Genomic DNA, 14,103 nt, shown 5'->3' with positions numbered 1-14,103 from the left:
TGAAGGGAAGTGGAAAAGGTTTTTTCCAACAAAGTGTAAAATTGTTACACTTGGGGGGTGTTTCCCTTGCTTTCTTCCTTGTTTCCATTACGTCCTGCAGCTGAAGATTATTTTTTATTTATTTATTTATTTTTCTTAAGGAGATTTATTCATGGTAGCAGTGTGAACTCTGCAAAGGTGGTGTAACGTGAACTGTAGGAGCAGAACCGCATTGTTTGATTGCACCTTCAGGAGGAACCGATCAGTGCCAAAACGTAATGCTTCTCTGCTTCTGTGAAGCACTCGTATGTAGGAAGAGCAGCACATTTTGTTTTCATTATAGTAGTCCGACTGGAGTTTAATTCCCACCTATGCTGCACTTTTCTGTGCTTCCTGTATGTACTGCAATCAACCGCTGCAACCAGCGTTGGCTTTGGTTCATTCACTCAACACCACAGCATAAACACCACGACTAAGATTGAAGGGCAGGGATGGACACCGAGGGGAGGGGAGTCAGGGAGAAATATGGGCAGAAGAGGGAAAAAGACAGAGAAATCGAGAGTGATGAATGCCGACTGTAACATTGTGTAACTCTGACAGATTATTCATTGTGCTATTAGTTTTCAGCAGCAGCTTACTCTTGCCAATCTACACAAAAGAGGCATACCAGTAATGGCAGTTGGGTTTAGAGTTTTCACTGAGGTACTGCTGAGGATTACAGACTTCATAGCTGAGCTTTACATAGGTTGTCAACCTTTAACCGCTGTACATTTAAAGTAGGAAGAAACACATAAAGGTCACACAGTCTCTTGGCAATAAGAGTTAAGCTGCGCGATCATGACTAATAATATCACAAAGAGTTTAAGCAGAAAACACAATTAGACTTTGACGCTCCTGTCTTGCCTTGTCTCTTGCTAATTTACTCCCACTTGTGTCTGTCTTCTCGCCTCTGTCTCTGCTTCCTTTGCTGTACCTCGTTTTGAACTATTAACTTCCTTCTCAAAGAGAGGATGACAGATAGATGAAGGCAGTTTAAAGTCGCAGCTCTCCTACTACAATCTCCAATCGCATGAACCTTAAATTCACGTTAAATGTCTGAGTCCCATGAGGATAGATACATTGCAAAGCTCTTTAGTGCCACAGCTCGTACAGATAAAAGTCTTGCGGTCGGATAAACCTACATTTTGGCGTCATCCATGAGCTCAGCGATGCCTCCCGGCCAGCTGTCCCGGGATGAAATCAGAGATGTAGACGGAGGGAAAGAAAAAACACTCACACTCGCCACTCTGTCTTCACAGCTTACTGCAGTCGAGGAAGTGGTTGAACGAAACATGATTTTTTTTTTCCTGCAAACGCAAAACCCAGTTGTACCTCTTGCTGGTAGCGTGCCCTGTCAGACTAATGACAGAAACCAGGAAGAACATATCACGTGAGAAACTGAAAACAAGTTAACACAACAGAAATTCTTTTAAGATATTCAGTCGTTATTCAAAAGACAGTTTGGTAAATTTGATTCTGGACACATTTCTGTGGAAAAAAGAAAATAAATATAGAGAAATAGATCAACCTGACATCTGATTGTACCGTCCAAGATAACAGCTTTATTACTAATGCCACATGACAGCATTTTATCCAACACATCGACCGTATTTCTTAAATTTTAGAGGGCCCCGTGGGTGATGCAAGATCTGTTTTAGGGTGGATTTCCCCTGGAACATATCAGCATGCAGCCAAAACAAACTCCTGCGGATGGTTTGCCTCTTGCCTCCGGTCTCTCCGGCCTGCTTCTAGAGAGCAGCCAAGGGACCCTCAGTGCTCAGAGGGAGGAGCAGTGCAGTCCTTTTGCCCTCCCACTGGCTTTAAGACCAGAGACAGACGGAAACACTCAGACTGCAGGCACATGTGGAGCAGAGACACACAGAGAGGGAGAAAGGACAGAGAGCACGAGAGAGTGAGGCGGCTGGCGCAGAGTCGTTCCTGGAATTGAAACGGGCAAATATAGAAACGAAGGGCAAAGAAAGACGCGCAGAGAAGCAATGAGAAACGAGACCAATTTTTGCTTCAACATGCAAGTATAAACTGATTTTTTGATTCTTATTTTGAAGTGATAGCTGCAGGAGACACAGATCTTTGGGATGTGAAGTGCATGTGAATAGATCCAGAAAGAACAAGAAGGACTTGGAACCTGCAGCTCTCCATGACCCGAGTGCTCTGAGGTCAAGTTGTCGTGACCTCTTAACCTGCTTTAGGATCAACTTCAATAAGGGGAGATTACAAGTTGAGGCAAATTAGACTCGCAAGGGAAACATCCGATTCTCCTGGCTTAATTTATTTTGTGAAGAAGAGAAGTTTTGGGGGAAATATCTCTGGTGGACACCTTCAGCCAGCTTCAGCCAACAAGCTTCATCAGCTCAACCTTGCCTTGAGGAAGCCCCCACAAGACTGACCGGTAACTGTCACGCTGTTGCGCCCAAGATGACATTCGCCATGCTGCGCACGGCACCCCCCGCGGGCCGCTTCCTGTACGGCGACATCGCCCTTCTCTCCGAAGACGATGACGAGAACGGCAGCGAGGGCTCGGGCTCCGAGGAGCGTACCAGCAATTCCTCCAACGCCGCCTTTCGCTTGTCCTCGTCTTCCCCATCTGCCTTTCACATCAAGGTGAACAGGAAGAGGAAGCTGTGCGGGGGAGGAGGCGGAGGGATAGAAGTAGGGGGCATGGCCGCGAGACTGGTCCCCCCGGAGTCATCTCCACCTAAGGAATATCGCCAGAGGAACGCGGCCAACGCGCGGGAGAGAGATCGCACCAATTCTGTCAACACAGCATTTACAGCGCTGCGCACACTCATCCCCACCGAGCCTGCAGACAGGTAAAGACCTGCATGAGTTACTGTTTTGTGACATCATGCACAAATAAGACAGGGACAGAATGATTTCCACCTGGAGAGCCAAATAAATGATGGTTTTATATTTAGGCCTTTAATCTGAAACTCTCCAAACTCGAACAGGGAAGAAAAATTCTAGCATCTAGCGTCATTCTCTTGCAGGTTTGAACATATCCTATGAGGCAGATATCTTTACGTTACCCTCCAAATTTCTTTTTTTCCTCTGTCAACACCACAACTGTTTTCATGATTGCAGGAAGTTGTCAAAGATCGAGACGCTGCGTTTGGCCAGCAGCTACATAAGCCATCTGGGTAACGTGCTGCTCCTGGGCGAAGGGCTTCATGACGGACAGCCCTGCCACGCTCCCTCACCGCCGTTTTTCCATGTCAGCTCCTCCCCCAACCGAGGATCCGACCAATCAGCGCAGCCCAAGCACATCTGTACCTTCTGCCTCAGTAACCAGAGGAAAATGGTGAGCGGATAACGAACTCTCAGTCAGTTAAAGAAGAAGAGGGAAATCCGGGAAAACATTAAGTTAAAAGTGCGTTTTGCTTAAAAATCCTCTAAAACTAAATGGCGGGAAGTTAAAAAGAAAAGTCTTGTTTTCTTTATTTATCTTTGTTAAATTTTCCAAAATACAAATGATAGAGATTTAGCTGAAGACCAGTGCGGTCAGAGACACTGTGTGGTGGTTTAGGACAGCTGACCTGAGATCAGTGAATGTGCCCATAAACCAGATTGGCCCAGAGGGACTGTAAAAGCAAAACCACTTTTTAAAGGACTCAGTGTTATTGTATCATCGGGGGTTAGTTTTAATTAAGCAGGTGGTTTCTGAAAATCTCTGAGCATTACAGTCCACAGCAGTGGTTGTTTTTCTCTCCGAGAGCTGGGTTCAAACGGCACGCAGGCTTTTTCCAGACTAAATGTGTACGAGTGTTGTGTCTAAACCCATCTATGGTGTTGTTTGTGCTCTCTTTTTAAAAAATATGAATTTAGAGTTTACAAGGGTATTTATGCAGTGACTGAGATTTATGACCAGGAGCCCGTGAAATCCGTCCAAAACCATGCGTATAATTTCAAGAATGCATTGACGTCAGCCCGAATACGAGAAGGTTTTAATCATAACTTCTCGAGATTGACCTGAGAGATACAAATTGGTAACTGGCAATTACTTTGTTCCAGTGAAAGTCACAGTCACAGGACAAAATGTAGGTGGAGAATCGATAACATTTTAGAGCAAAAAAACCAAAACAACCAACTTTTCTTCTCCACTTTTGTCAATAATCTTGATAAAAATCTACATTTCTCTACAACTATTAAAATGGATAAGCTACACCTTAGGGCGAACCTGTTTCTGCTCATATTTGATTGAGTCATCGCGGGAAATTAACATAATCAAAGCCACTCTCGCAGACGAAAATCATCAGCTTGATGAGAAAATACAGAAAATGAGGGATCAGCTGAGTGAAGTTAAATATATATGACCCCAGTTCTGATTTTGACAAATGCTACAGAAGATGATAAAGAGTTGACTTCCCCCCCCCCCCCCCCCCCCCCCCAGCCCATAGCTGCCGCCCATTTAGCAGGATTTATGGGTAAGGGGCTGACATCTGGCAGACTCCGCCGTTACCCCAGCAGTGTGTGAAAGCTAATACCCTCCTCAGTGTCTCAACCCAGAGACCCTTTAGCTGGGGGATAACCTGAGACTCAGCAGTCTTAGTGTCCCCCCCACCCCTCCAAACTTCTGCGAGTGAAAAACTAGACGTCCTGAGCGTCCAAACCCAGACGTCCTCAGCTCGCAGATAACTCGCCTGAAACCTATACCCCGTCCCTTCTTTTTTAACCTGTCTGTCCTCGCTGACTCCTTCACTTCCTCCTTCACTTCCTCCTTTGTCCTCGCAAACATCTCATTCTGTTTCATTTCTTCACCTTCAACATGTGCACCCCGGCTCCCCTCAAACACCACCACCACCACCTTTGTGCATATCGATCGACCTGATGGAGGTCAGAGCTGCCAGTAGGAGCTTTGTAATACTATCTGCTGCTGTCAGCTCGCTGCTGTGGTTGCATGACTGACCTGTAAATGCATGCTGGGTAGAAAACTATTTCTCATGTCAAAACACTCGAGCGCAGACACTTCAGCTTACTCTGTGTTACACACTGTCAGTCACGTTATGATGTTTCCCGGTAGCTCAATGAAAAGTCTCATTATTCTCCCCTGTGTGCTGTGTACGTTGCATCAAGCGTACTTGGCTGACTTCCCCAAACGAATCCAGAAGAATCGCAAGCGAGAAGACAGAAGATGAGTTAGCACAAGGGTGTAGAAATGGTTGCTTAGTTTTGGTTTATGCAAACAGTTTTATGAATCACACACAAACAACTATAATGTCTTTGCAGTTCTGCTTAAAGTGAATTTAGTAGCTTATCAGTATCACAATGTGAAGATCTTTTTTTTTTTAAACTCTATATTGCATTTTCTTTTACTGCATACAACCAGTAAAAAATGTTAAATGGTGCACTTTCTTGGTCTAATTTCAGTGGTGGATTAATCTTCACTTGGTTAGTTAGACGGTTAGCAGCAGGATGTTGTGTGGGTACAAGTACAGCATACACTGTGTGGCTATGTTTAAAGTTAAGCTGTATTGGCACACAGGAATAAGCTGAGCTGGGCTTTGGATACAAGAACAGGACTTGTTAGCTGGACCCTTCAACAAAGGCCCGGTGGAGTCATAATAATATCACTCCACCAGGCTCCAGTGCTCCTCCTCGCCATCATATCGGCACACACAGTGCAAAGAGGCTCATGTATCCACGCTGAATGTTTATTGTGCGATTTCCAAATTAAATTGATGCATCCATCCATCCATCCAACTTCATCTGCTTTATCCGAGGCCGGGTCGCGGGGGCAGCAGCCTGGTGTGTGTGTGTGTGTGTGTGTGTGTGTGTGTGTGTGTGTGTGTGTGTAAATTGATGCAATTATCTAAAATATATTTTAGGAGAAAAATGAGGTTCATTTGGCCTCCTCTGATTGGCAGAACCTGAGAGCATTTCGTTTTCTCTGGAAAAGTGGCTACAGTGGGTCTAAGTGGGCTAAAGAGCAGAGTCGGTGCTGGTGATTACAGAGAGGAAACGATTGTGAAGGTAAAATGAGACTTTGTGTCCTGAGTGCTCTCTTTGTATGTTTTTATGGTCATTGAGGTTCATCACAGCTGTCAGGTCTGCTTAGACCAGCTGCTTCAGTTACACTTCTTTCCAGCGTCGGAGAGGGCGAAAGTGAGAAAAGTATACGCTCATTTCCTCTTATTATGTGTGTGAATACTGTATAACTGTTTCAAAACAAACAGTGTTGTTAGTAATGACTACTGCACACGGAGTGCTACGCTTTACATCTTACAGAGTCGGAGGAATAGTGATGGGATTTCATTATGTGTCGGTTCTTTATACACGTCTTAAGGAGCTTTAAAATGAATTTCACTCATTTACGGTGAGTTTCCTGAAAATGATACAGAACATGATTAAAACCCTCTCAATATCGCTGCGTCGTCAAATGTCAGCCGTTTGATGAATGATGGGTCTTTTTTTTTTTTTTGTCAGATTTTAGGTTAAAAATTTTCACCCACCTTCAAGTCGTCTGAAAAATTCGAGAGGTTTAGTAGAGGCTTGTCAGGAAAAAAAATGTATCTATTTTTAATTTTTTATGCCAACATAAAGAACAAAATCTCTCTCTTGATGCCCTAAAGTGTCAGGTGAAGCATGAAAAGCTACTTTGTGAAATTTACTCTCAGTATCTTTTTTGTTTTGATGCCAAATACCTCCTTGAATGTTCATATATATCACAGCAAAAATCTGATGTGTAAGGGGTGGAGCACACGCAGTTTGGCAAAGACAAAGTGGATAGCAGCTCTTGCATGCTGGTGCCTTTGATACTTGGATTTAAAAAAGGGGGGGGACATGCTTGATGGCTACATCTGTAAATGAGATGTACAATACTGAGGACAGACGACTGAGGTGAGCCGAGCACGGCTCAAATCCCCGTGCTGTCTACTTGATTGATGCAGCTATCCTGTGCAAAGGCTCTTTGCTGTCAGTGCAACTGTCAGATGCCTGGACTCAACATGTGACAGGAGAAGCTCACAGTGGCAGCTTTTATAATCATCAGCTCTTTATTGTCTTAAGTCAATATCTGGTAGAGGTCACCTTCAGTGATGGTGAAAGTGCTGAGGTGGTTGTCTGCTGCAGTTATTTTACAATCTGAATTTATGCAAAACGTGATTCAAAACAAACATCTTTTAAAATGTGCTAATCTATCTGTCTCTAGTCCGCAGCGTTCAACTGTGGCCTATTTCTTTTGGCCCGAAACAGAGAGCGGGTTAATTCAATTCAAAGGGCTAAAGTAAATAGAAATAGCAGTTTGTCTGCCAATAAGAGCAATCACACTGCATTCTCCTTTCTAGCTGGATGTGACGTGCCCAAGCGTTTTCCATCATTTGAATTTCGAAGAAGCTCGTCTGATTAATTAAAAGCAACATCTTATGTTCGGAAACAAAATTTTTAAAAAAATGAAAGAAAAATTTGGTGAAAATATAACTGCTCTGGTGCTTATGGTGTGGTTGGTGTAAATAGACCAGCGCTTCTTTTGAAATGGTTAAATTTAGATGCGTTTACAAGCATTTTAAGGCACGGCCCAGAGTTTTACTCGCACTCAACGGAGGTCATTTATTTGGAATTTCTGGAAATCAAAAAGCAAACGTAAGCAGACAATGCATTCTGCCTTTGATATCGCAAACGGTTCTGATTTATATCTCGGCTGCAGCACAACTACGCATGGTGATTTTTGTATGTGGATGGAGAGACGGGGGCACTAAAATCTCACTGTGCAACTGGAAACACCTCTTCTCTGCTGGTGTGAGGGCGAGGACCACTTGCATTTGTTTTTGCATGAGACGGATGTGAGTGACACATCTAGAGTGAATTTTTTAATGTGTCTTAAGCAGCAACCTTGCAAACACACTCACAGACAGATACACACACACACACACACACACACACACACACACACACACACACACACACACACACTGGCTGGCTCTCTGTGTCTGGAAGTCATTGGCAGCACAGAGCGGAGCAACAAATGAGCTAATTGTTCTGTAAATGATTTATCCTCTGCTGAGGCCATACAGCCAGTGTTTAATTCAGCGGCTGCTATTAGAAACACATTGACGTTGGGCTTTGATGGTGATGTTAAAGGAGCCTGGAAACCACTCACTGTGAAACGCCCTCCCTGCTTACGCTCACGCCCACACCAATCACACATATATATACACACACATGTGGGCGCACAGCACACCACCGCACTCAGACACTTTTATCAAAAGCATTTCACCCTACCTCCTAGTCTTTCCAACCAGACAGCCGTTCACCACTTCTAGACAGCGTGCAAAAAAGAGAGAAAAAAAGTCTTAAATATGATTACTTAGTTAAGGAGTTCTGGATCATGACTGCGTTTTCAACACTTTCTAAACTAATGGTGTGCAGGAAGTTGTGGAAACAGAGATGGAGAAGTAGAGCGAGAGAGAAAGAGAAATAGCCAACGACTCAGCGGGATAATCAACTTAGCTATTTATCCTCCAGTTTGGACAGTTGGTTTTTAGGCTGCGCTCAAACTACACTTTGCTTCTTTATAGAGATCAAATGAACCATGGGCCTAAAGAGGGCTTAAATGCATGCATAGGACATGTGCGGGGCCGCGCTAATGACTGCGGTTTTTGCAGTTATTTGGATATTAGTCTGTTTTCACTGGAAAAAAGCATTGCGTCACTTTTGTGCACGGAGTCGACGTCTCGGTAGAACGTCATAGATGAAAACTAAATTGCCCTCATTTGCTGATAATGCTAGCGTTGAGTTGGAGGGAATGTTTTTCGTGCCTCGTGAGCAAGAGCTTCGCTATGCTAATGAGGTGCATCGAAGGCAGCTAACACGCTGATGGCAGCGTCTAAATGTATTCTCAGCCACGCTCGGTGTGTGTGAGTTTGTGTACGAGTGTGTGCCCTCGAGCGTGGACCTGTCTGTATATTTTCAGCACAGATGGAAACGGTTAAATCCTAATTTAACACCAGCAGAAGAAGCCGGGTCAGATAACTAACAAAATCTATTAGCAAAACTATCATTCTGTAGCCATTCGGTCTTTGGGGAAAGGGCCGCTCACCCAGAAAATTAAAGCAAAAATACAGAAAGTCGAGCCAGGCTTTAGAGAAACACAGCGACAAAGCAGGATTTATGCTGCTTCTTGAAACAATATGTACTGAAGCTAATGACATACTGGTTTTTTTAGGGTCTACATCTTAGCACTGATGATCAAGCGCTGGTTAGTGCATAATGTAGCAAAATTAAGTCATCTGAGACTAGTGAAAATGAAGTCTGGCTTGTTATGGAGTCATTAAAACAGATTTTTAAAATGCTGGGGAAAATAAAGTACATGTGTGGCTGCCTGGTGCAAGCAGCATCTAATTAGGCAATCTAAGATTAATCAAGAGCCATGCTTACTGGCAAAGCTGCAATGAACATGAATTTGTGATGTGTCCAAGTCACGTAGTGGCAGACTGGGGCCTTATTTTGTGTTTTATTTCACTCAATTGAAGTCTCTTATGTTTTATTTATCAATTAATGATCATTTATGGGGGAAATTACAGCTTCTATAAGCCACCAGAGGCCCTGACGCATACACATACTTTCACTCGCTAAACTGAAAGGATATTACCAGTTTTCATTTCATGGTTAAATACCAATCTCCTTATACGATTGCGGGCCAGTGCCCAAGTAGAAATTATTTTTTCCAACCAGTCATTCCTGTCCTCGTGCAGCCAGAAACTAAATTAGATGTTTGTATTTGACAGAACAGCTTAACACAGGAAAAAAAGAGAATGGAAAATCCAGTTATAGGTGAAGGAACGGCAGGATTGGGTTTCGGAAAAACAATACTAAAGACTGAATTTGTGGACTTGATAAGATGCTGTGAAGACAGTGTTTACTGTCTTCACATTAGGGTTAAGACAGGCTGCTTTCTCCTTGTTGGTCCAAAAATATTGTTCAAGTTTGGTAGTATCATCATATCATATCTAAAGTAAACATCAGCAGGTAATCATATTAATGTCAGACAAATCGGCCTCCTGGGAAGACAGCGGTATGTGTGTGTGCGCGCGAGCCTGTTTGGAAAGAGAAAAGAGAGAGCAGAGATGTCATCCGAGCATGCCCTATTAGTCTTCAGGAGATTGTTTTGACTACCAGGCCGGCCTTAAAGCCCCCCTCCCCAAATCCCCTCCACCTTCTGTTTTGACTGAACCGGCTTCACTCCAGCTGAACCGCCTACACCAGCTACAGCTGTGCCTCTAAACTGTCACGGAGCACTAACAATGAGACGTGGGCTGATTCCTACCGATTCCGCTGCAATTTGATGTAATTTGGGAAATCATCCAATTTTCACACACAGGTTTCAAGTGAAATTTCTCACGTACCCACTTTAACTCTAAACTGCCTCAAGTACTTTTCCTTCCACTGACAAATGCCTTTAATTTTCCCCGTTGCTTTCCAACAAACACCCAGGAGCATGGCTGCGTTTTTGTCTTCCGACTGATGGTTTTGATGGTTTGTGAAAGGGAGCAAGCACAATGAGATCACAGCGTCAATGAAGCCGAGGTTTTTCCAGGCTGTAAGTGACACAAAATAGACATCTGAGCAAGACTACATGTCATGTCAGATGGTTAAACTGACAGATAATTTGAGGCAGATCATTAGTCTTGTGTAATCTTTTACGGTGATCATATCAAGACTCTTCAGTTGTACTAGGAATGGATTTGTGCCTGAAGCAAGGGTTCTTAATGTGGGGGGATCCCCCAGCGCTCCACGAATCACAGGCAAGAGATTTACTATAAATTATAAAACTGCGCTCTTCAGCAAAAAAGAGCAAATCTACAGATGGGATCCACGGACACCAACAAAATAAGGATTTTCTGTCCTTTTCTCCCACTCGTTTTGTCTTTGGGTCATAAGAAACTCTTAATATGATATAAGTGCCTCTTATTTATTTATGGTACAAACAATCCAGAAGGCAACTGAGAGTATAAATGGTGGTAAACATATGCTTATTTGCATTAGGATTAATGCTGAAAGACCTCTATGATCTTTAAAATGAGGAAACCCTACATGTGCTGATTGATGTTCTTATATTTCCTTATGCTAGTAATATCTCATCTACTATCTACTTAGTTTTGAAAACAGGACAACAGAAGAACAAATAAGACACATTTGGTCACATGAAGTAGCTGCTTTTAAGCGTGGCTACTACATACTAAATTATACCGCTGGTGTTGCTCATACTTGCACTCGCAGCCAGTAACACAGTGGTAATGATTCATGTCTAGCAACGGTAATGGTTCAATTGCAGTGTAATCTAATGATCCTCTGCTGATCCAGCTGGAGGAAGGATTGACAACAACAGTTTCTGCGTCTCCTCACACTCACTCACCTCCGTCAGTGGGAGTACCAATTCCTGTCCAAGTCTTATGATCTCATTCTTTGATTACCGCCTGATACCCTTCCAACCACCAACCCACCTATGTTGATCTCAGGCAAACGGATTTTTCCAAACACCTACACCTTGTGCGCCGTCTGAGAGGAAATGTGTAACAGGTGTTCGGCGTGATGAGAGGAAAGGAAAGTGGGAGGCAGAGAGGGTTAGTTGAGATGATATGAGAGGGGGTAGAGAAAAGTCAGGAGAGGACATGAGTGCTTATATTAGCATATGGGATAATGGTAGCCTTATTCTTCAGCTGAAGAATTAAATAACAAAGATCCGTTGTCAGCTATGAGTTAATCCTTAAAACATCCGTCTTTTTTCTCCTTTTTAAATTTTTTTTTTTACAAAAGCATGGATGATATGTGTTGCATATCACTCAGTGGTGTGTTCAATAAAATCCCTTGACTGTTGCCTGAAAAGCCAGTGGTAGATGGCCCAAGTGAGCTGAGAAGAGGTTAGGTGAAGAGGGAAAAAGTGATGTTATTTTCCTGGCCAGATAGCGAAGGTCTCCCAACCAGCCAGGAAATCAGGGCCTCCTGCTCTGATACCACAGATAAATGAGAAGCATATCATCATGCTCTGCTGTCATGAACCAGCTCATGATGTCAATCTGCAGGCTGTAATAGTATTAAAGAAAAGCTCATTTCTCTCTGCCACCACAATTAATGTTGTGTGCTACATTACAGAATGTGTTTATGTGAGTTTGCTGCACGCAGTCAAGGCTAATTTACTCTCCCATCAACTAAAAGCAGAGTACATCTAAAACCACATGAACTTGCTGTGCCAGTGATTCCAGTACGAAACCATATATTTTTGAGTGCATTTTTTATGGTTTACATAAAAAAAATCATCTTTTTTACCTGTTATGATTTTTTTTTTTACTGTAAAATTGCTGGGCTTCTTTAGAGCCTCTGTGATGAAATATGGTTTGAATAAATTCATTAAACGTAAAGTATACTTGTGTTAGTGAAACCAGAGAAAGCTTCGATCAAAACTGGCAAATTTTCATGAAATGACGATTAAGAAGTTTGTTTCTTTGAGCTTACCTCAAATTGTTTTTTATATTTGTGAGACTGGACAGATAAAGTCGACTTACAGGAGGGAAGACTTTCTGAAGCCACCCTCCTGAGAAATCTATGAAATATATCAAGTAAAAACACCAACAACATCCATAAAGAATCAATGTTCGATGGCAGTTAGCCTTTTTTCCACCTACCGTTTAAGTTTTCTCCAGCTCTAACTCATGAGAGCAAAACCCAAACTGTTGTTTCAGTTTGATTTCAGTGAACCCGTCAATGATGTGAGATGTTGTTTCTGTCTCTTGCAGAATAAAGACAGAGACAGGAAGACCGCCATAAGGAGCTAACAACGACGACACGAGCCACGTGGATAAAATGCTCATCACTTGCTTACAGCGATTTTTAAAATTACTGCAACTTGAACACTACCCAGACTCAAAGACTTTTGAAGGACTCCTTGCAGCACTTCCAGGATTTTCCAGGAACATTTTAACTAAAGTTTGCATTTTGTTAAATGACCTTTTTTTTTAAAAAAAATTTTTTTTACAGTTTGAGAACTTTCAAATGACTTTCACATGCATACCAACACCACCAAGAACCTCTTAATACCACTTATAAAAGACTCTTGACTGTATCAGTGACTCTGAGAACTTACGGCACATGATCTGAAAACACACTCATAAACTTGTATTCCCGAAAAGCTGTGTGTTATTAATGTGTAAACTGAAGTATAAATGTATATTTATGTGACATAACATTATATAATGAAACTATGTTATTTAACGGCTATATGACTTTTTTTTTGACAAACAATGTGCATCGTTTTGAGGTACAATCGTTGGCTATATGACATCACAAAAATATGCTGGAACATTGTTGGCATTGGTTATTTCTAATAATCATTTTTGAGAGTTGAACTTAACTCAAGATGAGCAATAAATTGTTTGTATATCTGGGATTAAATTTCATTCATATGCTGCTGGTATGTTAAACAGATTGTACTCTAAAATGTTCTCCTAATTCTTGCCAGTCCCAACCAATAAACGTTGTAGAAGTTTCCACCGTGACTTTCCGGTGAGCTGCAGATATATTTTAAAATCAATGCTGTATTATGCTTTTGTGGCTGGTGGAGAGAATTAAGTGGAACTTCCTCTCTGTCTGATCCCATAGCTCACATAAACCTAATTACCCTTATTCACCTGCGACGCTCTCTTTCTCTCTCGAGAACTCGGTTCTAGTTGGTGCTGCTGTTGCTCAGACTGACTAAAGTTGCAGATGAGGTTGGCAACAGAGGCTTAAGGAGGAAAGAAAAAGGCAAGGCAAAGGGAGAGGGGAGAGGAAAATGAGCAAAATTGAATCTGCAGGTTGGCTACTTGGACATCTGCCTTTGTCCCTTTGCTGTCCTCTTCTTTACCTTTCCACATGCTTGTTCTCTCTTCTCCTCTGCTCTTCCTCTCTTTTCCCTGGAGTGCCACTGCCCAGAGTCTGGTTATTGATGGCTTTCCAGTGTGCTTAGCCCCACACCAGCTACATTCTTCTGAACTTGTCCTTTTATTGATGCATCCATACATCATCTACTTGTTTTCTTATTTTTTCTGCTGCCTTTTCCAGTGTTTCTGACTCTGTGTCCTCCATCACCTTCATGCA

General features: G+C 42.6%; 1 protein-coding gene across 1 annotated transcript; it reads left to right on the top strand.

Moving 5' to 3' along the window:
* The first annotated feature begins 1,865 nt into the window (after positions 1-1,865).
* On the top strand, positions 1,866-13,523 carry LOC113032806 (basic helix-loop-helix transcription factor scleraxis). Its single transcript, XM_026185939.2, has 3 exons — positions 1,866-2,849; positions 3,121-3,337; positions 12,765-13,523. The coding sequence occupies exons 1-3, from the start codon at positions 2,455-2,457 to the stop codon at positions 12,801-12,803; spliced, it is 651 nt and encodes a 216-aa protein (XP_026041724.1). The 5' UTR covers positions 1,866-2,454; the 3' UTR covers positions 12,804-13,523.
* Positions 13,524-14,103: the final 580 nt, after the last annotated feature.

The sequence above is a fragment of the Astatotilapia calliptera genome, chromosome 11, assembly GCF_964374335.1.
Source record: "Astatotilapia calliptera chromosome 11, fAstCal68.1, whole genome shotgun sequence".
NCBI lineage: Eukaryota > Metazoa > Chordata > Actinopteri > Cichliformes > Cichlidae > Astatotilapia > Astatotilapia calliptera.
Note: the sequence above shows the minus strand (reverse complement) of the source record. Positions and strands in the feature narration are given on the sequence as shown.

Excerpts from the sequence above, each read along its gene's own strand:
- LOC113032806 (XM_026185939.2), top strand. The coding sequence starts at position 2,455 with ATGACATTCGCCATGCTGCGCACGGCACCCCCCGCGGGCCGCTTCCTG. Across the intron at positions 2,850-3,120 it reads CCCACCGAGCCTGCAGACAG|GAAGTTGTCAAAGATCGAGA; the intron begins GTAAAGACCTGC and ends TCATGATTGCAG. Across the intron at positions 3,338-12,764 it reads TCAGTAACCAGAGGAAAATG|AATAAAGACAGAGACAGGAA; the intron begins GTGAGCGGATAA and ends TGTCTCTTGCAG.